The 24,572-nt window shown below is 45.0% G+C and overlaps 1 protein-coding gene across 4 annotated transcripts in view; it reads right to left on the bottom strand.

Moving 5' to 3' along the window:
- LOC147636623 (regulatory protein RecX family protein) overlaps positions 1-20,834 on the bottom strand; it is a 93,864-nt gene extending 73,030 nt beyond the window's left edge. For 3 of the 4 annotated variants that reach the window (XM_086800067.1, XM_086800070.1, XM_086800069.1), the window contains exons 1-3: positions 20,680-20,834; positions 19,483-20,265; positions 19,298-19,390 (exon numbers count right to left, since the gene is read on the bottom strand). In XM_086800067.1, the coding sequence (XP_086656193.1) occupies positions 19,298-19,390; positions 19,483-20,265; positions 20,680-20,783 (980 nt within the window). In that variant the 5' untranslated portion in view covers positions 20,784-20,834. The remainder of the gene's footprint in view (positions 1-19,297; positions 19,391-19,482; positions 20,266-20,679) is intronic. The other variant, XM_086800068.1, reaches the window with a different exon arrangement.
- Between the last annotated feature and the right edge of the window lie 3,738 nt (positions 20,835-24,572).

Here is a 24,572-nt window from a genome sequence, read left to right as displayed (position 1 = left end):
TGTTTGCAGGTTGAAGAAAGCCTTGTATGGCTTAAAACAAGCACCAAGAGCATGGTCTGACAAGATTTCTGAATATCTTGTCACTATTGGCTTTCATGTAGCCAATACAGATTTCTCGCTGTATGTGAGACACAGTGATAGAGGGGTTGTGCTTGTTGTCATCTATGTAGATGACCTGATCATTACGGGGGACCATGATGCAGAGATCTTTGATGTAAAGATCTGGCTTAGACAGAAGTTTGAGATGAAAGATCTGGGGGAGCTCAGATATTTCTTGGGCATTGAGATGATTAGGTCACCACATGGTATTGGATTACTGCAGAGACAGTATGGCTTGGACATGTTGTCCAAGTATGGTATGACAGACTGTAAGCCAATCTCAGTGCCATTGGATCAGAATGGCAAGTTGAGTGCAGATTCACGAGAGATTTTGGAGGATCCTACTATGTATAGGCGCATAGTAGGAAGCTTGATCTACATGACGATCACCAGGCCAGATTTGAGCTATGCTGTTGGGTTGGTGAGTCAGTTTATGCAGGTTCCTCGGAAGCCGCATTTGGATGCATTGAGACGCATACTGAGGTATGTGAGGTCTACTTTGCATTGTGGACTATTTTATGAAACTGGGACAGAGATATGTGTACATGGGTACACGGATGCTGATTGGGCTGGTAGTATCTCAGATAGAAGATCTACTAGTGGCTTCATGTTTTCTTTGGGAAGTGCTGCTGTGACTTGGAGCAGCAAGAAGCAGCCTACGGTTGCTCTATCCAGTACAGAGGCCGAGTACAGAGGTGCTGCTATGGCAGCATGTGAGGTAGCTTGGTTGAGAAAGCTACTTGCAGATTTGGGTCTATCAGTGGATAGACAAGTTGTCATTTTCTGTGACAACATTAGCAGTATACAGTTGGCCAAGAACCCAATTTTTCATGCTCGCACGAAGCATATAGAAGTCCACTACCATTTTGTCAGAGAGAGGATTTTGGCCGGAGACGTTGACCTTGTTTATGTCAGCACACAGGATCATGTCGCTGACATATTCACCAAAGCATTGGGTACAGAGAAGCTCCGCAGATTCAGGGCTTCGCTTGGTGTACATGAGATGGAGTTGAGCTCGAGGGGGAGTATTGAGATATCAAGCTCATCTAGTGAGGCGGTGGACACTAATGACCTGCCTGGGAGATAGGCCCCACACTTACACCACTGGCATGATATGCGGCCAATGGGATGACAGGGTGTGTGACAACCATTCTAGAGACTGCTTAGTTATAGCGCCAGCTCATTTAGTTGGGTTCACACTATAGAGAACCTTAGTATGTATTTGGTTGAGTACCTTTCATATTGTGTGTACTCTTATCTTTGTATATGTTGTGTTGAGTGTTGTGTGAAGAAGAAGAAATTTTCAGCCTCTCACCTTGTGTGTTCTCTTTTAGGGTTTTGTGAGTGTGTGTGTGCTTGCAAGAGCTCAAGCTCTCTTCTCCCCTGCATCTTTTCAAGTCTCCCTCTAGAATGATGTCAGTGATTCTGTGTATCAGGTATGGTACCGGATGCTAGATCACTGAGTAGTTAGTGTTTAGGACAAGGGGCCAGCCCATAGGGCTACCCCCCGATCTTAGTGTGGGCATGGGAATGGTGTGGAACCACCCCCATGAGGGCCAGGAAGGCCCAGGCTGAACCCACCAGCCATGGAGGGGCTGTAGGACAGCCCTAGGACAAGAGTAAGGCAAATTCCAGGAGTTTACAGCCTTTACATGGCTGTATGGCAAGTATGGGGCAGCCCATACAGGCTGCCCAGCCCTTGGGATGTGTGCAAAGGCCTTGCCCAGCCATTGGAATTCAGGCGCATGGAAAAACGCAGCATTTTTTGGGATTTAATTCAGCATTTATTGCTGGATTTTCACAAGTCGTGGGACTTTTAGGCTGGCCGCCTGGATGTATACTGGCCGACTGCTCATATTGAGTAGTATAAATAGCCTAGCCCATGTTCCCATTCAATCATCTCATTATTCACCAAGAGCTCAAGCAAATCAAGGGCTAGACAAGCCAAGGGAGTTGCTAAGCAAAGGGGTGGAGTACTGAAGGTCAAGGGCAGGGATTTCCCAGCCAAGAAAGGTCAAGAATTCTGTATTTTCTTTTCAGATTCACATCATTCTAATAAAGCAAATACACCATCCGTGGTGGGGGCCCTACAGAGGGTAATTGGGACCCAATACTGTATCCTCTCCATCTCTCCCTCTCTCTCTCTATTTTCTGCACATCTCCTTTCAGTTTGTGCGTTAATTTCCGTCGCAAAAAGAGTGCTGAATTCTGAGTATTGAAGTTACCGAAGCTTCCGCATGTTACAAGTGACTAGTCACTTTAAACTTTTTTTTAAGTACGGGTACGGAAAGCATGGTACCACGAGTACGGAATGCAATATGGTTGAGATTCAATCTCATTCTACAATGGACTAACAATGGTGGTGAGTTTGTACCCTTTGATGAGTTTCTTGCATCGAAAGGTATTCAACGGCAGACAGCAATTCCTTTAGCAAAATGGAGTAGTTGAGAGGAAAAATCGAACCATGACAGAGATGGCGAGATCTTTATTGCATCATTCTGGTCTTCCTTCCGCATTTCTGGGAGAAGCTATGGCTACTTTTGTTTATCTCATAAATCGCTCACTCATGAAGGCAGTTGACGGGTTGACACCAAAGGAGGCATTTTCTGGACATATGCCATCTGTATCACATCTTCGTGTCTTTGGTTGTGTTGCTTTTGTTCATGTCCCAGATAAGAAGCGGACTACACTTACCCCTAAGTCCAAGAGGATGATTTTCACTGGCTATAGCTCGACATCCAAAGGATACAGTTTTTGGGTTCCGGATGTGGAGGATATTATCATATCTCAAGATGCTTGGTTCGATGAGATATTATTTGGACTTGATTCTTCTTCCATGACCTCTTCTGAGTAGATTATGGACCCATTTCCAGGCGATATTGGAGAGTTTTCTCATCTACCACAGCGAGCTTCTACACCGGCAGTGACTCCGGTGTCTTTTTTTTCTCGAGAAAAAGATCCTTCTATTAGTTACTCAAAAGACAGCCACAAAGGGCTAAAAAACAGGCACGAAGGGCTAGATACAAACTTGCCTCATGTACAGGGCGGGGATCAAGTAATCAAAAGAGGGGAAAGAGACGCTTCTTCTCTAGCTGGCCACTCTATGAGCAAAGAAAGCTATCTCATACAGGGGGAGGGGGGGAAACAACCACACAGGTGGTCTGTAATGCCAAGTGGGGTCACCACCTCTATCAATGAGAACAGGGCCAGCCCGCCAGAGCCTCAAGAAAGCTTCCCGCCGCTTCTACATGCGGTCGGATCCACCCTGCAACTTCCCCAATGACCGCAAAGGGTATGTATGATATCGAGCCAAATGCTCCTGGTAGACTCTACTGGCGGAGTGTGGGTACCCTCAAGAAAGCTTCCCGCCGCTTCTACATGCGGTCGGATCCACCCTGCAACTTCCCCAATGACCGCAAAGGGTATGTATGATATCGAGCCAAATGCTCCTGGTAGACTCTACTGGCGGAGTGTGGGTACCCTCAATGGCTTCGCTACATCTAGGTGCCAGGCTGCAATGCTACTGCAAATCTCCCATCTCTGTAATGAGCCTGGTCGCAAGTGGGGCTGTGACTTGTACTACCGAAATGTGGTGGTGAGAGACCTGAAGGGCTAGCCTTCTCCCATCCTCCCCGTAAGCCCTGACCACCTCAACCTCTGTGGCCCAAGCGACAGTGCCCCATGTAATGATCCGAGTCAAGGCTGAAACCGGCCTCTGATAGAAAACCAGAGTGCGGTAAGAGCAATCACCCGTCCACTTGTAGTCTAGATGATAAACAAAACACAGATTGGGGCTAGAGTGCCCAAATCTGAAAACACAGCGACACCTGTTGGCCCCAAAGCTTGGCGCCCCTTACGGTATTTCTTTATTCAATTATAATAATATGTATGGCTGAGTACAACACAAAGACCAGCCAAGAGTTTACACCTGTAAGTCCAATCTGACTGCCCACAAATCCTTCTCAGCACAGAGGATCTATGCACACAGATCTGTGTCTTCAAACAACACACTGTGCCTCCCTCTGATCAGCCAAGATCACTAAGCAGGCCAGCCATGGGCATACATCTGGCATAACTCAAGAGCATGATACATCTTCTCAGCTCAAACATACATGTGCTTTTCAATCTCTGTCTTAATCCCTTGTCAATCTGCCAAACCCCTCCTCTCACAAGGAGCCAGATAACACATACCTGCAGCAGACATCAAGCAGTAGAAAGAGAGATGGATGAACAGAAACAGAGCTTACCAAGTTCAGCTCGTGAAACAACACTGGAGGAAGCAACAGCACCAATCTGTGCCTGCAGGCACTTGAATCCACAATCCTGCTTCACACGTGTGCTTGCACTTGCCTGTATCCTCCTCCTGATGCTCACTCCTATGCTGTCCTTGAAAGTACAGATCTGAAAATCAGCACAGTACCCGTCTGTACCGCCTCGGGATACGCGCCAGGCGTTGTACTTGCATAAACAGCCTGCTGTCCACTTCTGTACCTGCCTGAATCAGCATGCACAGTTCTGTCCAGCACCCTAGAAAGCGCCGCCTGCACCAGAACTTGCTGTATCTGACTGCCCGTACACTGTACGGCAGTCGTACAGTAGGGTATGGGCTGAAAAACAGACTGTACAGCCTGTACAGGTCTTCTGCGCAGAGTTTCCAGCAGCTGTCCTGTGCGCCGCCAGCAACAGAGGAGAAAGAGAGAGAGAGAGAGTGCCCAGTTCTGGCCGTACAGTGCTGTACGGCTGATTCTACTCAGAAAAACAGCTACAGCCACAGCAAAACAGCCGCCTTCTCCTTTCTCTTGAGCTTTTCCACGCTAGTACACAAGCGCATGAGGGCTTCTCCACTTTTGCTACACGACTCCCCAAAAAGGGAAGAGAGAGAGAGAAGAGAGAGAAAACTCCTTCTCAATTTAATCCCTAGGGCCCCAACTTAATAAGTTGCTAGGGCCACTAAGGCCTAGGGGCAAACTTCAATAAACATTAAAACTTAATGTTTTTAGTTCCCCCCTTCACACCTAGGGATGTCCACACATCTTAAACACTGTCCGGGCACCCCCCATGTGAATCATAAAATATTCTGACTCTGCAACCACCATGCCCACACTTGTCCTGCTCCATTTTCACAGGGCCATGACATACCCCCCTCTTGAAAGATGGCAAGCGTCCTCGATTGCATTCTGGTGTTGCATCAAAATATTCAAAGTGAAATATACAATATGGCAAGATCAGCGTCCCAATCTCTCTGAGCCATACACATGTATCAACATTCACTGCAAACCAATGGCATAGTAATAATCCAAGTTGTATACCACTGTGAACCATACATATCCACAAAAATCTCCATGTGACTAGTACACATATATCATAGAAGTCCCATAAACAGATGTACTGTCAGCCGCAGTACCTTCGGATGAGATAAAATCTGCACCAAGCGACCTCTAGATGTCATCTGAGCCTGTCTGTATCAAGGGAGTGGAGGTGCTACCCCCCTCTTGAGCATCAGGTAATGCTCCAGACCCATGCTCTGCTGAACCTGAATGAGCCACAATAAGAGTCGGCTCTAACTCAAAGGCATCGAGATAAAGCTGCAAAACCTGAGGTGAATCTGTTAAGTCACCTTCCTCCATCCACTTCGCATCCATCGGTGAATAGTTCTTGAACTTCACAAGATAGCGACGGGAAACTTTACCTCGTACCTTCCTTTCTTTATGTGCCAGTATCTGCTCTGGAATCAGAACCTCATCAAGTTCCTCAACTTCCGGCTGAGCCTCATCTGATACATCCTCAGGCACATCCCCACGGAAAGGTCTAAGAAGACTCACGTGAAAAGCATTGTGAATCCTCCAGTGATCTGGTAACTTCAAACGATAGGTTACCTCACCAATCTTTTCCAAAACCTGAAAAGGCCCATAATATCGCATACTCAACTTAGGGAATAAGCGCTCTTTACCCTTCATCTTCTTGAGTCTAGCCTTTTCAAAGCGCAAAAGAACCCAATCACCCAATGCAAACTGTAAATCACGTCTGTGACGGTCTGTGACGGTCTGCGGCTTTCTTTTGCTTCTGCTGAGTTTTCTGGAGGGCCAACTTAACTCTCCGATAAGCTTCATCCAAGCTCTCCACATACTGATCAGCCTGAAAGAGCTTATCCTTTGTATGCAAAATGGGTGGTATCTTCTTCCCTCCTTCTACAATCTCAAAAGGCGCCTTGCCTGTCGAGCTATGTACAGTGTTGTTATATGCAAACTCCACCAAAGGAAGATACTTTTCCCATTGTTGCTTGTGCTCTGACACATAACACTTGAGAAGATCCAACACTGTAGAGTTAGCCTCTTCTGACTGACCATCTGTCTGTGGATGAAATGACGATGAAAACTTGAGAGTTGTACCCATGTTGTCAAACAACCCTCTCCAAAACAAACTCGTCATCCGTGGATCACGGTCACTAATGATAGACGTAGGCAAGCCATGATACTTGAAGATGTTCGCCATGAACAACTTCACCATATGATCCACTTTAATGGTCTTCCGCACGGGAATGAAATGAGCCTGCTTACTGAACCTGCATATGATAGTCCAGATGCCATCATTTCCCGTTTGTGTCCGTGGAAGATCAAATACAAAATCCATGGCAATGCTCTCCCAAGGTCTATCCGGAATAGGTAAAGGCTGTAATAACCCTGGTGTCTTCTGACGGTCAAACTTTACCTTCTGACATACGATGCATTGCCTCACAAAGGCATCAACATCTCTTCTCAAGGTTGGCCAATAAAAGAAAGTCTCCACTGCTTTGACCGTGGCGTCAATACCTCTATGACCTGCATACGGTGGAGCATGACTTTCAATCATAACCTTGAGTCGCAATGGCCTGGTAACACACAGTCTGCCATGCATCAATAAAAACCCATCTCTGAGAGTGTAATGCTCATGCCGCTGACCCTCAGACATCTGATCATACAACCTTTCAAAGTCCTCATCATGGGCATACTGCTCTTTCATTTCATCAAGCTCATGATGATAAGCAAGTGAAACTGCAGAGACCTGTGGCTTGCGTGACAAAGCATCTGCCACTACATTCTTTTTGCCTTCCACATGCACAATCTGAAAGTGAAACATTGACAAAAAGTTTGCCCAACGCATATGCTTCTCTGAAAGCTTAGTCTGCGTGAGGAAATATCGCAAGGTCTGATGATCTGTCTGCACAGTGAAATCAGCCCCAAGCAAGTAATGTTTCCATGTAGAAAGAGCGTGAATTACAGCTAACATCTCTTTCTCATACACCTGCAAATGCTTCTCGGCATCTTGCAAAACTCTACTCTCATAGGCTATCACATGTCCCTCTTGCATGAGAACTGCACCAATGCTACTTCCACATGCATCACACTGGACAACAAAAGCCTTTCGGAGGTCCGGTAACACCAATACTGGGTCCGAAGTAAGCTTTTCTTTGAGCTTTTTGAATGCTGTAATTTCCCGATCAGCCCATCTAAACGGAGTTGCTTTCTTCGTCAAAGCATGAAGAGGCGAAGCAATTTCAGCAAAGTGCCGTATGTAACACCTGTAATAGGAACACAATCCTAGAAAACTGCGTACATCATGCACGGTCCTCAAAGCTGGCCAATTAAGTATTGCTTCCACCTTTGCTGGATCCATACGGACTCCATGACCAGACACAATATGCCCCAAGAAATGGATCTCCTGCAAAAAGAACTCACTCTTCTTGCCATTAACCACCAACCTATGGTTTCTGAGTTCTGCAAACACAATGGCCAAATGCCTTCTATGCTCTTCCTCAGTTTGTGAATGCACAATCATATCATCAAAGAATGTGCCCACAAACTCTCTATGAGGCCTGAAAATCTTGTCCATCATTCTGTTAAATGTGGCAGGCGCATTCGTCAAACCAAAGGGCATAACCAAGAACTCATACAATCCAAACGTGGTTCGGAATGCTGTCTTATGCACATCCTCGGGTCTAATACGTATCTGATGATACCCGCTTTTCAAGTCAATACGACTAAAAACTGTGGAGCCCTGTAAGCGGTCCAAGATGTCATCGATCCTCGGTATGGGGAATCGATTCTTGATGGTATTCTTATTCAGCGCCCTGTAATCAATACACATGCGCCAAGAACCATCCTTCTTCTGCACTAAGAGCATAGGTGAGCAAAAGGGTGATGAGCTAGGCTGAATCAACCCCTTATTTAGAAGCTCCTGCACCTGACTCATAATCTCTTCCTGTTGGGCTGCACTAACACGGTACGGCGGTCTATTCGGTGGAGTACTACCAGGAATCAGATCTATGGCATGATCTTCTGGCCTCTCAGGAGGTAATTCTCCTGGCAATGACTCGGAAAAACAGTCTTGAAACCCACTTAAGAAATCAGCCCTGTCCTTATCTAACATTGACAAATTAGACTTAGACTCATCATCCTGTGCATCCTTTACATAAATCAAGTACGCGGAAAGATGCTTTTTCATTACTGATGAAATCGCCGAAGCGGATACAATAGGAACAGATTCCCCTTTGAGTTTTACATCCAATACATGCTCTTTCCCTCTATGAGTCAGAGTAATTTTCCTATTGTAAGTATCCACCACCGCATGTACCCTGTGGCACCATGGCATCCCCAACAAAACATCACAGCCATCCAAAGGCATGATGAAGAACTCCTCGCTGTCCACATAACCCTGCAAATGAAGCCAAAGCTTCCCAATAATAGGAGTAACGGGTTCTGCATACCCTGGACAAGCCATATTAGCCTCATGTAACGGCCCCATCTCCTCTGCGCGAATCCCCAATCGGCCAGCCAAATCTGGTGAAATGAAGTTGGCTCTAGCACCTGTGTCAAAGAAGATCAACGCATTCTGATCTCTCACTTTGCCCCATGCCCTGCACAACTCTGTAGCTTCACCACTTAGCTGCTCCCCCACAAGATCAGGAACTAAGCCTGCAGAAGGCTTTTGTTTCTTTGGCTTGGGCTCTCCTTTATTGTCAGGGTCCTTCTTGGACGTTCTCTTGGGACAATTGAATGACATATGCCCCTCTTCAGTACAGTAAAAACACTTTTGAGCATCTCTCAAAGCCTGTCTTTCCTCAGAAGTCCTCTTGGGCATTGGCAACTTCTTATACTTTGTCTGAAGACCCTTTAGCATCACGAGAAGCATGCCCAAATTTTTCAGCTTTCTTGCCCAGCTTCTTACTGCCTTTAAATCCAGATGAACCACCTGTGAGTAACGCATTGGCTATCATAGCATTCTCAATCATCTGTGACATGTTCATTACTCTTGTCTTTATACAATAATCTCGTACCTCCTTGGGCAGCCCACAACAATACTTCTCTACCTGCTCAGATAATGGCACGGCACGATAAGAAGTCACTGGGAGTAGAGCTTCCCAAAACTTCTTGTTATAATCCTCCAAACTATCACACTTTGAAGCATCCAGCTTGTGCCATGCTGTCATAACATCCACCTCGAATGTAGATGTGAGCCATACGGAAGAGAAAACCTGTTTGAATTGGACCCATGTGGTGGGTGCTATGCCCTGCAAAAGAAGAGTAGACCACCACTGCAAAGCATTGCCCTTGAGAAAAGTGGCAGCTTTCCTCACCTTCGAGGACTCTGTGTAATTCCCACCAGAAAAAGCAGCATCAAACTACTGTAAAAAGGTAAGTGCCTTCAATTTATCCTTGGCCCCACTGAAAGTGTCAAACTTCACTGCAGCTCCCCCTTCCTTGTAATCCTTCGCCTTTCCCATAGGCGTTAGATTATCATATGGAAGTGGTTTCGTAAGATTGCTGCCCCCAACATTCATACCCATCATTGGGTCAACATTTCCCATTCCAACACCAGGCATACCATACATCCCAGCCATGTTTCCAAACATTCCATGCTGCATACCTGGCTGCATGCCACCAAACATATTGCCTTGCATCCCAGGTTGCATGCTTCCAAACACATTTCCTTGCATACCGGACTGCATACCACCATACATATTCCCTTGCATGCCAGGCTGAAAATTGGTTCCAAAAGGCCCATACATACCCATGCCTCCCTGAGGATAACCCCCAGTCATGGATTGGAACACCGAGCCACCACCAAAGTACCCTGGATGCATGTTCTGCTGAGGAATAGGTGGCTGTCCATAGAAGGAACTCTGTGGGTTAGCACCAAAAGCATGCTGCATATTTGGAAACTGGGCAAGAGATGGATCCTGTGGAGTGGTACCACTATGACCTTGAGAAAGATTCTTCGAACGAACCTTCTTCTTCTTTTTCTGGGGCTCTGTGCGGGGCTCTGAGCGAGATCTCAAAAATTCAGCAAATCTCTCACTCTGTGTGAGCTGCATAAAAGTATCCATAACACTAGCCAAGCGATCTTTGAACCGAGCATCATCATCCTCTTTACCATGCACATCTTCTGGCTGTGTTACATCCTCATAAGGCTCAACATCTGCAGCTTGTTCTCCTGCAAAAATATCCTCAGATACATCTCTTTCAGGAGAGGACTCTTGCTCTTCTTCTTCTTGATAGAAGTACTCTTCCTCTGTATCAGACATGATTGCTGAATTTTCAGCGATGGCTTTCTCCAAAGCAACCACGAGCTCACCCCCTTCAGAAAGTTGATGATTGGTCCCGGCAACGTAACCTTGAAACCGGCCTCTGATAGAAAACCAGAGTGCGGTAAGAGCAATCACCCGTCCACTTGTAGTCTAGATGATAAACAAAACACAGATTGGGGCTAGAGTGCCCAAATCTGAAAACACAGCGACACCTGTTGGCCCCAAAGCTTGGCGCCCCTTACGGTATTTCTTTATTCAATTATAATAATATGTATGGCTGAGTACAACACAAAGACCAGCCAAGAGTTTACACCTGTAAGTCCAATCTGACTGCCCACAAATCCTTCTCAGCACAGAGGATCTATGCACACAGATCTGTGTCTTCAAACAACACACTGTGCCTCCCTCTGATCAGCCAAGATCACTAAGCAGGCCAGCCATGGGCATACATCTGGCATAACTCAAGAGCATGATACATCTTCTCAGCTCAAACATACATGTGCTTTTCAATCTCTGTCTTAATCCCTTGTCAATCTGCCAAACCCCTCCTCTCACAAGGAGCCAGATAACACATACCTGCAGCAGACATCAAGCAGTAGAAAGAGAGATGGATGAACAGAAACAGAGCTTACCAAGTTCAGCTCGTGAAACAACACTGGAGGAAGCAACAGCACCAATCTGTGCCTGCAGGCACTTGAATCCACAATCCTGCTTCACACGTGTGCTTGCACTTGCCTGTATCCTCCTCCTGATGCTCACTCCTATGCTGTCCTTGAAAGTACAGATCTGAAAATCAGCACAGTACCCGTCTGTACCGCCTCGGGATACGCGCCAGGCGTTGTACTTGCATAAACAGCCTGCTGTCCACTTCTGTACCTGCCTGAATCAGCATGCACAGTTCTGTCCAGCACCCTAGAAAGCGCCGCCTGCACCAGAACTTGCTGTATCTGACTGCCCGTACACTGTACGGCAGTCGTACAGTAGGGTATGGGCTGAAAAACAGACTGTACAGCCTGTACAGGTCTTCTGCGCAGAGTTTCCAGCAGCTGTCCTGTGCGCCGCCAGCAACAGAGGAGAAAGAGAGAGAGAGAGAGAGTGCCCAGTTCTGGCCGTACAGTGCTGTACGGCTGATTCTACTCAGAAAAACAGCTACAGCCACAGCAAAACAGCCGCCTTCTCCTTTCTCTTGAGCTTTTCCACGCTAGTACACAAGCGCATGAGGGCTTCTCCACTTTTGCTACACGACTCCCCAAAAAGGGAAGAGAGAGAGAAGAGAGAGAAAACTCCTTCTCAATTTAATCCCTAGGGCCCCAACTTAATAAGTTCCTAGGGCCACTAAGGCCTAGGGGCAAACTTCAATAAACATTAAAACTTAATGTTTTTAGTTCCCCCCTTCACACCTAGGGATGTCCACACATCTTAAACACTGTCCGGGCACCCCCCATGTGAATCATAAAATATTCTGACTCTGCAACCACCATGCCCACACTTGTCCTGCTCCATTTTCACAGGGCCATGACACAAGGCCCTGTCCATAGTGAAGATGCGGAGAATCCACCGCCAAACCTGCTGAGCCTTCGGGCAATCCCAAAGACAATATCACTGAGACTCCTTACGGTGGCCGCACCTTGGGCAAGTTGCTAGCCAGCCGCCAGCCAAGTGCCGACCGCCAAGCTCATGTGTGCCATCAGCCAAAGCAAGAGGGTGATGGCATGAAGCATGGAACTTGGGTATATAGCTTGGTAATAAAGCTTGGGCATGAAGCATGGAACTTACACATGGAACTTGGGTATATAGCTTGGGTATGAAGCATTGAACTTGGATATATAGCTTGGGCATGAAGTTTGGGTATGAAACATGGAACTTGAATGTGATCTTAGACATATAACTTGGTTTTGGACTTGAACTTGGGACTTGGACTTGGACTTGGACTTGGACTTGGACTTGGACTTGGACTTGGATCCAGACTTGGACTTGTATTTGGACTTGCACTTGGACTTGGACTTGGACTTGGATTTGGATTTGGATTCATTGGATTTGGATTTGGATTTGGATTTGGATTCATTGGATTTGGATTTGGATTTGGATATTAGATTTGGTACTAGCCCGGTGAGAGATACTTGTGGGTCATCCCCGTGGTGAGCTCGGCATCAAAGATCACATCGACATCGACTTGGATATCCTACATCGGCATATTTGTTTGTTTTGTATTCATTGATTGTATTGGTCCTGGCCAACGTTCCTGAATAAATTCCTAAAAGGGGACGGGGCTTGTTCCCCGCTCAATGTGGTAGATCCCTATTCCCTTCTCTCTCTGCCCCCTCTCTCTATATCTTTATCTCTTGGACACATGGTTGAGTCTGTCACTGCACGCCCCGTTGGGCTTACAGTCTCACTGATGCACAGCTCCATAACCAGATCTCTACCACCACCCCTGGACCTCACCGTTCATCTCGGGCTTCCACATCTGATCACACAGTGAATTATGCTCTCATGACTTCTCTCCAAGAGATCGATGAGCCTGACAATCCAGAGGAGGCTCTTTCACAACCGCAGTGGCGACAAGCCATGGAAGCAGAGATGGCCTCTATTGAGAGGAATAACACTTGGTCTTTGGTGCCACGGCCTTTACATCATCGTGTTATTGGTGTGAAATGGATTTTCAAAGGCAGATGGTACTTTGGACAAGTACAAAGCCCGCCTTGTTGCTCGAGGATATGCTCAGAAGGCAAGTGAAGACTTTGATGAGACATTTGCTCCTACAACTAGGTATACCACCATCAGGATTGTTTTGGCTTTGGTTGCACACTTCAAATGGCCCGTGTTCCAAATGGATGTCAAATCTACTTTTCTGAATGGAGATTTAGAGGAGGAAGTTTAAGTTGAGCAGCCTCCTGGTTTCGTGATTCAGGGACAGGACACCCATGTGTATCTTCTACAAAAGGCTCTTTATGGTCTCAAACAGGCACCCTGTGCCTAGTATCAAAAGATTGATGCCTTCTTGTTATATATATACCTAGATGAATCCAAGAACATGCCCAAATTCACCTTCTTGTTATCTCTTGGCTTTGAGAGGGCATATGCTCACAGCAATCTCTATGTGCTTCTTTCTGATGGAAATATTTGTGTCATCGTTTTGTATGTTGATGACCTCATTCTTCTCGCTCGATACTGGATTGGTCACACAAGTTCAGTCCAAGCTTTCAGAGACATTTGAGATGACTGATCTTGGCCTTCTACATTATTTTCTTGGGCTGGAGGTTTGACAAAAAGATAACTATATCTTCATTTCTCAGCAGAAGTATGTGAAGACGCTGCTCTCACTTTATGGGTTGTCAATTTGTACCTCTCTCTCTTGTCCAATGGATCTCAATGCCAAGTTATCCAAGGAGGACGATACACCCTTGGTGGATTCCCCAGAGTACCGGCAGATTGTTGGCTCATTGCTTTACCTTGCCAACACCCGTCAAGACATCTCCTATGCTATGAGTGTCCTCAGCCAATTCTCATTAGCCGCTCAAAGGTCTCATTGGCAAGCAGCTTTGAGAGTTCTTTGTTATCTTTGAGGTGCTTCAGATTATGGCATCGCCTACTCCAGTGGTGCTGATTTGGTTGGCTTCACAGTTACTGATTGGGCAAGCTGCATTGATACTCAGAGGTCTACATCTGGATATTGCTTCATGCTTGGTTCTGGATTGAGCACAAAATCATGTGATACGGGGACAATCCAAGCATATTGAAGTGCATTATCATTTTGTACGCGACTCGATCATGTTGGGACTTCTTCGACTGGCCTGCTGTTCTACCAAGGACAATGTGGCTGATCTCTTCACCAAACCACCTCCGAGAGCTACTTTGGAGGTGTTACTTCAACATGCTGGTATTGGACCGCCCCTCTGGCGCTGAAGAGGAGGTGTTGGATTATATCATCTCCAGAGGGTCTACATCACCTTTTTATGCTTGTACTGGTCATTTTATGAGACCCTGCATTGGCATATTTTAGCATATATTATTCAGCATTTTTCTACTATTTTTTTAGGCATTTTTTAGCATTTTATGCTAATGGTCTGCTGTCGACCTACTACAGCTAGCCGACCAGCACTCTGGGGGAGTATATAAGGGTTGACCCCCATTTCCCCCATTTCATCTCATTGTTTTGCATCCACTTGAGGTCATTAGCAGTTGCTTCTGCTTCTTACCATTGTCCAGCACCTACGGGCTTTCCTCGTGCTCAGTTTTCACCAATAAACATCAGTTTCCAACATTTACAGGTCTTGTACCTAGGCCTAAATTTGTGTTTTTGCTTCACTTTCTTTCATTATTCACTTTGTGGTTTGTGATGAACCAAGATTACCGTCGAGAACATGATTGGATTCGCTGGATCACGGACGGTCATGCCAAAGGCCTCAGCAAGCAGGGACTAACATGGTTCGTGGAATTGGAGCCTTGGCTTCTGGCTCGAGGGAGGCTTGCAGATGCAAACCTACGATTGGGTGGTGAGCTAGCCTGCACCCCTCTTAGAAAGTTTGTACTAATCACTCGTTTTTGCGTTTAGGAGATCCGTGGGGTTGTGACACTTGGTATTATAACAATCATCATGAGTAGGAACTTTATCTCAGTTAACTTTGACCACCTGAAGTATCCAGAAACTTCAAGTCCCAGCCTAGCCTACTACGTCAAGGTAATCAAGATGCAAGCGAAATCAGCCAACATCAACACTCTCTATTAGAATTGAGTCGAACTAGTATAATCCAACCAATCAATACCTCACTACACAACTATGGATAACAGCCATAAAGCTGATAACTTGGACATCTGCCTTGTAGTGTGTGGCTAATGAATTGGACATCTGTCATATGAGAGGCTAGTGCACTCTCCTCGTGAACTAGGCATCCAGCAATCCTGAGTTCTAGATAACAATCCCATCAGAAGCTAAAACATCAACCTCGACGAAACTCTGTAAACCCACACATGTGATACATCCTAGCGTCCCATACCACCACAAGTTGGAACATACCCCATATACGTCTTACAATCCATCACTTCTCAACTTGCAATTCTTCCAAAAGATTTCTTAAGGTTGCTAGCAACCTCTTTCAACATACAAACTAAATCTTATTGAGAGAATAAATCTATCTGAGAACCCTCTTGATCTCAATACCAACAAAAACTCATCTCAATCATGATCTCTACAAAATATATGCACGTGCCAAGATCCTCAAAACTATCTCAATAAAGAAGCTTTACCTAGCATCTAGCAAAGCATCCACTTTACCCAAACACATCTACGAAGCAAAGAAGCTTCACACCTAGTAAAGCATAACCACTTTACCCAAAACATAGACCCAATCATAGTTGCAAATTCTACCCAACTACATAACACTCTCCAATCATCTACAATCCTCAATCTTGTTCTTCCTTCCTTTTTGTAATTGATTTCTCAAATCAATTGCCACTTCCCCTCAATCTAGAAATCCACCCAATAGGAATATAGACATATCCAGAAACCTTACATGCTTTTACACATAAGATTAAGTCAAGAGTGATCAATTCCTTCCCAATCTTGATCAATTCCTTCTCAATCTTGCCTAACACAACTAGATTTGCACTTGTAGGACACTAACTCAATTCCAATAGAGAGTGTTGACGTTGGCAAATTTCGCTTGCATCTTGATTACATTGACATAGTAGGCTAAGTTGGGACTTGAAGTTTCTGGATACTTCAGCAAGTCAGAGTTCAACTGAGATAGGTTCCTACTCGTGATGATTGTTATCAATCTGTCACGCAACAGAGAGGATACATTAGTTCTAGTTCTCGTGGAACATTGCACATGTCCAGCACCAAGAGATCATTTGATTAGTCAAGATCTGCCTATGATAATACTAAACATGTTATGTTTGGTATGGGCGGCGTCAACCCAAGTTTCCCTTGAGAATTAGAACTTGAAGATGTAGTTCTAGGTGTAGTCCTAGAAAGAATTGACCTACTATACAACAAATTCCATAGTTGTGCATTTGGCAAAGGATAGACACGGTCTTGATAGGAACACTTTCAAAGGTCATTTCTCTAACGAGTGTTCACATATCTTACAGTTCTATGGTTCTGAGAGAGGGAAGGTATTTTCACCCCTTGGATACGAGAAATTACCCAATCCCGATAGAATAGGTAATTTGATTGGCCACGACAATTGTCTCTATGATATTAGATTTTTCGATTCCTCGAGAGTTGAATTGAGGGATTGTTGTGTTCCTCACGACTCTGGTTCGAGTTGGTCTGTTTTTAGTTCCATTGAGATAGTTGCAGGGACAGTGACTCCACATTTAGTCAGTTCCTATGGCAGAGTTATGCGTGGAAAGTGCATGAATGGTGAACCAGATTATGGAGTCGATGGTCAAATGTAGTTTGAGTTTCCCCTGTTTATTTCCAAGACTGGAAAATATTCAACTTGGGAAACTTGCTATTTCACTACATAGGTTTCCCTATTTTCTATATTAGACAGATTTTGTTTCCAAGAGTGAAAATGTCTAAAGAGAGGAAGTATGTTACATACCTAGTACTAATCTTTAGGATTAGTGGTCTAATCCAACAAGGTTAGAGAGGCCCTGGGATTAGAGGAAGTAGGCTGATACATGCGGCTAAGGCTCATGATTGACAATACCATGTATACTTGCTATTTATGACCGGACAATTATTTATAGCACCAGTAGCCACAATATGAGTTAGACTTGGGTTATTATTGTTCATAGAGAGTTGTTCACTCTGTCGTCTGTGATGGACCAAGATCAACGTCAGAACATCATTGGAGTCACAGATCACAGATGGCTGTGCTGAAGGTCTCAGCAAGCAGGCGTTAGTTGTATACCAGTGCTGACTAGCATGGTTCGTGGGATTGGAGCCTTAGCCTCTGGCTCGGGAGAGATTTGCAAATGCGAACCTACGGTTGGGTGGTGAGCTAGCATGCACCCCTCTTAGGGGGTTTGTACTAATCACTCGTGTTTTGCGTTTAGGAGATGGTGTCAGAATATGCAGCGGAAATGATAACTAAACTTGGATTGACAAGAGCAAGTAGAATGCAGAAAATGGACAGCACAAGAAACACAGAGAGATAGGTGTGTAAACTCTTCTCTATACACAAGATCCCGCAAATAACTGAATGATACAATGGTGGGGGGCATGGGGCCTATTTATATGCCCCATGCATGCAGTCGGCCTGCTGTAAAAGTTCTCCACGACTGCATACAGCAGTCGGCCAGCAGTAAATGGCCTCCACGACTGTAGGAGCAAGTCTGCCAGCCACTAGCACCTCCACGACTGCTGAATATGCAGTCGTCCAGCCACACGACTGCTGAATGGACAGTCGGCCAGCCACTAGGTGCTCCTACCAACCATCTAGCATCCATCCACACCATGGAAAAAATGGGAAAAATACGGGGAGTGAGGAAAAATGATAAAACACCTTATACAGGGCGGGCACACCCACAACAGAGGCCCTGGTGTATAAATATCGATAGGGGATGACTTCTAACAGATCCGTGGGGTTGTAACAAAAAGAGAGGGTAGAAGAGAGAAAGGGAGAGACAAGTACACCAGATTGGGTCCCGAATTCACCCACTGAAGAGCCCCCACGTATGAAGGTGTATTTGCTTTATTGCTAAATGAGTAAATGACTAACCTGAGGCCTGAATGCCCTGGAGACTGACTGGAATGTTGCTTCTACAGATCGGCCCAGGACTAGACAGCACCTTAGAGGCTAGCCACATGCACCTTATGGCTGTGCTTTCCTTCACAACTGCTGGTCACCTGGTTTGAGACCCTTCTACCTTGTGTTTCTGCCCTGTAGCCGCCTCTAGCATGCATACATGGATTGGGTTCTTGCAAGATTGTCACATGGCTTGAGAATCTTTTTGTAGCACTTATTCAGCCCAACTTACGTGTATAAAACTTTCTTTCAGTAGATAATGTTGTCTATCTATTTCAGTTCTTAATAAATCAATTTTCATAAGTACTTCCAAGGAATGCATTGCTAACTATTTGCATTCAGTTGCAATACAGCTTCTTGAATTGCATTTGATTGTGTTTGTCTCAAACTGCAATTCATCCTTTCTCAAGAATCAACCCCAATATGCAGAAGGGGGCAAGTCTCTAAGTCTCAACCTTGCAAAATTGTCACATGGCTTGAGAATCTTTTTGTAGCACTTATTCAGCCCAACTAACCTGTATAAAACTTTCTTTCAGTAGATAATGTTGTCTATCTAATTCAGTTCTTAATAAATCAATTTTCATAAGTACTTCCAAGGAATGCATTGCTAACTATTTGCATTCAGTTACAGTGCAGCTTCTTGAATTGCATTTGATTGTGTTTGTCTCAAACTGCAATCCATCCTTTCTCAAGAATCAACCCCAGTATGCAGAAGGGGGCAGCCTGGTATATACATCAAGAGCATGGCTGATCTCCCTACCATATGTGTAAAGGCCTTCAGCTGAAACTTGGACACAGAAGATTGTCTCCCAAAGAAATTAAGCTCAACTATCTGATCGATAACCCATAGCAGCTCATTATAAAGAAAAAGGAAAAATGCACCTAAAGTCCTTTTCTACTTGAGAGATGGTAATTGCTTAAGTAGAGTACATACCAGTTTTGGACAACAGCTAGTGCATAATCAGCCAACTTAGGGGTAATGTCTTGACTTTGAAGCTTTTTCCTCAACTGGAAAGCTGTATATGGCCTAGTGTGCAAGAAATATTACAAATTCAACACGCTGTTGCCTACTTCACTATGTGATTATATAATGCAAAAATATTTGCGTCATAGGCATACCTCATAGCCAGATACCGAATTGCCTGATTTTTGGCATGCTCTTGTGCAGCAGTACTGTTTGAGTCTAGTTTTCTTGAATTAGAGTTGTCAACCCCTTGATTTTCATCTAGGGTTTCTTGTTCATGAAGCGAAGACAAGTCCTCGTCATCAATGCAAAGGCTGTCTTCCATATGAGGAGTCATAGATAACCTGACATGAGGTATGCTCTTTGACTGCCCAGGTGGCTCCAAGCCAGTCCTTTTTGCTTTCTGCATGTTCAAAAGAAAACTATGAACATCTTGAGATGACCGCAGATACACAGGTTTTCCGCCTTCCAGAGCAGACTTCCCCTTCACAAAAGTCTTACCCTGTTTGGGAAAAGACAAGTTCTCTCCCCCTCTTTCCGCCTTTTCTTCTGCCAGATCATGCCATTTTCCTGACACATCAACCAATCCGGTTAAAGTTCCTGCATCCTTAGCTCTGGCTTGCTGTGTTTTCCTGGGTCTTTCAAGGCTTTTCCCTTTATGTTCTGCCAAATCATGGCCCGGATCAGACATTTCAACCACACTGAGAGGATTTATATGCAAACCTGCTGCATCTTCACACCCTTTCTGTGTTTTTCGGGACAATAAATTCTTATCCGTTTCTTGAACATCATGGCTGTGTCCATGGCCATGGTCCTTGTGTTCATCCCGTTTTTCGAAAGGGGGTTGATTAGGCAGCCTGATACTCCTCGGAATGTAGCGCACTGGACCAGAAGACTTTGAGAACTTGCAGGTGGGAGACCTGTAAACGTTTCCTATCCTGCAACAATCAAAAGCACAGGCTTTTTCCTTCCTCTCTCTCTCTCTCTCTCTCTCTCTCTCTCTCTCTCTCTCTCTCTCTCTCTCTCTCTCTCTCTCTCTCTCTCTCTCTCTGCGCGCGTGTATGTGTGTGTCAGAGAGAGCATACACGCGCGCAGAGAGAGAGAGAGAGACAGAGAGAGAGAGAGAGAGGTCTCTCTCTCTCTCTCTCTGCGCGTGTGTATGTGTGTGTCAGAGAGAGCATACACGCGCGCAGAGAGAGAGAGAGAGAGAGAGAGAGAGAGAGGGAGGGAGAGAGAGAGAGAGCACTCACCTTGCTAGTCAAAAGGACGAAGACAGATGTAGGACTCGTGCAATAATCAAAAGTGCAGGCTTTTTGCGCGCGCGTGTGTGTGTAAAAAGAAAGAGCACTCACCAGAGTGTAGTGTGTGTTTGCTGCCTGTGGAAAAGACGAACAGAGAGGTAGTACTTGTGCGCGTTTCTCGCTTGCCACATAGAAGAGAGCTGCAGGGAAGCCATATCCAAGAGCTTATTAGCACTCCATGCTACACTAAGCAATTTAATTAATGCTTTTCTTAGCAAAATATAAATCGGATGGTTAAATTTTTTTCCGTACATACCCAAGTGGGTGGAGCCGATTTTCGGATGGTTAAGTTATTTTTCAAATGTTTATTTAAAGAAATGATGCCCCTCCCTGTACATATGCCAACAAAATTGTTGTCTTTTTTTACATACAGCCCCTCCTCTCTGAAAATATAGCAAAGGCTTGCAGTCTCTCCCTCTCTCTCTTTTCATAGTTCAAGAGCTCTTTCTCGCTCGGTTCTTTTTGTGCACTAAACATATTATCTCTCTCGCTCTCTCTTTGCTCGTGCATGTTCAACTGCCAGCATATTATATATGTGTCTATCATGGGACAGTGGAGAGAGGGTAAACGTAGGGGGTGGAAGCGATGGAGAGGGCAGAGGGTAAACGGAGGGGGTGGAAGCGATGGATGGGGGCGCGGTGATGGAGAGGGCAGAGGGTAAACGGAGGGGGTGGAAGCGATGGATGGGGCCGCGGTGATGGGAGAGAGGGGGGAGCCGAGGGTTGCTTTGGGGGGTGGTAACCTGGAAGTTAGAGCATTAATTTATATAATGCCACGTTATTGGCATTTTATAAATTAATTTACACCAAATAAAAGTGTCAATATGCACACCAAATAAAAGTGTCAATAGGACACCAACATCTTTTTTTTATTTCTATCGAATAATATTATTCCTCCTGTTCCATGCAATAACTCCCATCGAGGGGAAGTGGAGGAGGGTGGCCTCCTCTTTCGAGGCACCACTCTGCATGTGGACGTCTATGGTTCACTCGGGGAGTGGGGGAGTGGCCTCCTCTTTTGAGGCACCGCCTTACATGTGAGCGTCTATGGTTCGCTCGTGCTCGTGTTGGCTAGGCCTCATTGTCTGACTGCACTTGGTCTACCTAAGTGCTCGTGCTCGTTGGGCATCTGTATGGCCCACTTGTGTTCGTGCTTGCTTGGCCTCTTGTATGCTTGTGGTCTTCGGTCGGGTTCCATGAAGGTAACATGCAGGTTTTTTCTTTCTCTCCCATTGTTATATCTTCTTTTATCATTCCGTTATTTCTATATTCTAGTTATGAGGGGAGTAGGGTTGCATGATGCTGGGTCATGATGGTTGGCCTATGTCCGCATGTTGTTGTAGCTGATTGCATTGTTAGTGATGTAGGGGAGTGGGCTCCTCTTTTCGAGGTGCCACCCTACATTTGGGCGCTTGAGGTTCGCTCAGCGTATGTCATGCTCGTGCTCATGCTTGGTAGGCCTCTATATGATTCAATCGGGCTGCATGAAGGTATGTGCTCATCTCTGTGTTTTGGTTATGAGGGTGCCAAGCTCATTGTGTTTTGGTTATGAGGGTGCCAAGCTCATTGTGTGGGTGGGCACCTTTATAACTCTGGGTCTAGCTTTGTTATTTGTATGTGCTTCGCCTCTGTGCGGTTCTGTGTCACTCATCTTACTTGTTGTTGCCATCTTGCTTTCTATCTGTTTGTTGGGGTGCCAATGTCCTATTTACATAAGCCCTACTAATAAACCTTTGACTTTAATTGGAACCTTACACTAAGAGTGAATAGAAGACCCACAAAATTAATTAATGCTTTTCTTAGCATAGACATCCAAATGAATTGGGCAAGGATCTATTTTGATCATGCAACATTCTTTTTGATCCAACATTTGTATCATGCAACATTGGGATGGTGTACCCACCAGTATTTTGATGGTTTGGATTGGTTAAGGAAGAATGCTAGGAATGTTGGGTTGGTTAAGGGAGAATGCTAGGAACATTGGTTAAGGGAGAACACTAGGAACATTGGGTTGGGTCTGTTAAGAGAGAATGTTAGGACGTGAGGTGCAACCTAAAATGGAATTTTTTACCCCCTCTTGTAGTGCAACACTTGCAGCTAAGGCTTGGTAGAGAGCGAGCTTGGTCAAGGTAGCTTCTTCTTCTTCTTCTTCTTCTTCTCTCTCTCTCTCTCTCTCTCTCTCTCTCTCTCTCTCTCTCTCTCTCTCTCTCTCTCTCTCTCTCTCTCTCTCTCATAAAAACTAATATCCTCTCACTAGCCTTCTACAAGTAGCTCCTCCCATCTTCACCACCACTATAGCCGTAGCCACTCAGCCAAGCCCAGCTCAACTCCTCCACCCACCACCACCACCACTACCGCTCAACCCAACTCAGCTCCTCCTCCACCAACTTCTCTCTCTCTCTCTCTCTCTCTCCCTTCTCCCTCTCACCATCTCTCTTGTTCTTGCTCGCTCTCCCTCTTGTCTCTGTCTTTCTCCCTATCTCTCCCCCTTTTTCTCTATCACCTATAGCCCTCTCCCTATTTGTCTCACCATTTCACCCTCTCCTCCCTTTTATCGAAGTTCTCACCCTCTCCTCCCAATTCTCCCTCATCTTGTCTAAGATTTTGTAAAGTTGTCTTAGAAAGATATCAAAATCCTTGTTTTCGCTCTCTCTCCCTCTGTCTGTCTTTGTCCCTGTCTCTCCCTCTTTTTCTCTGTCACCCTTCACCCTCTTCCTATCAGTTGCCCTCTCACCCTCTCCTCCCTTGCATCAAAGTTCTCACATAAGTCTCCCTCATCATCTCCCTAGACTCTCTCTCTCTCTCTCTCTCTCTCTCTCTCTCTCTCTCTCTCTCTCTCTCTCTCTCTCTCCCCTTGTCTCCCTCTTTCTCCCTCTCTCTCACCCTAGACCTTATGACTATTCCGTATTTCTTCTTCACGATTTCAATGAAGCGCACCCCTCTTTCCTCTTTTGCAATCCCTCTTGCTCTCTTTATCTTTTTCCTCTCTTCTTCTCCATGTTGTCACCTCTTGCATCTATCTTGCTCTTCATGTTTTCCCTCTCTTGTCCTTCGGATCATTTGAGACTACAAACTTATCATTAAATTATTTATATAGTACACACAAACGTCATAACTTTATTTATCCTACAATTCAGTTATCCCCTACATATCCTTTGACTCTACAAACTTAACACTACTTTATGCATCTACATAATACACACAATGTCATTACTCTATTTGTTTATTTGACATGTTAAGCAAAAACATAAAAGAAACTCTCATTCTCATTTTATTTTAAAACCCAGCACGCATCTCTCTCTCTCTCTCTCTCTCTCTCTCTCTCTCTCTCTCTCTCTCTCTCTCTATTCATATGTAAAATAAGATCATGATATAATCACAAATAATTGTTAAACCCAATCACTTGAATATTTGTAAACACATATGTTCATTGAACTACAATGATATGTTCATCAAGACAGCCTTCACAACTTCCTCTTCAGGATCAATACAAACTATGTTCATGCCTAATTTGTGGGCTACCATAGTGCAATCTCCACATCCTATATAAAGCTCCACAATCACTCACCCTTCTTGTAAATGGTACTTCAAGAGTTTATCCTAGAACTCTTTTCCACATTGACATCTATTTCTCTAAATTTCACATAATATGCAACACCCATAATTTGAAGTACTCATATGTTTATGACTCACCTCGCCATGCAGTCCCCTCCACCAGGGTGTCTTCTCTAGTGCATAGTGGAGTAAGGATCAAAAACATAATCAGGTGGTGAAAATGGTTGTGCATAATTTGTTCCAACTATGCTCAAGAAGGTAGCTCCGATGAGTATGTGTCTGCACAAGAATATAAAAAGATTTATTGTAATAGAAAGTGTTGTTCAATGACAATCTTTTATGAGAATCACAAGTACCTCTATGGTTAGTGTTACTCACCTGTTGTCTAAA

Source organism: Cibotium barometz, chromosome 7 (genome assembly GCF_041138505.1).
Source record: "Cibotium barometz isolate CiBa-2024 chromosome 7, ASM4113850v1, whole genome shotgun sequence".
Classification (NCBI taxonomy): Eukaryota; Viridiplantae; Streptophyta; class Polypodiopsida; order Cyatheales; family Cibotiaceae; genus Cibotium; species Cibotium barometz.
This window is presented reverse-complemented; position numbering and strand designations above follow the sequence as displayed.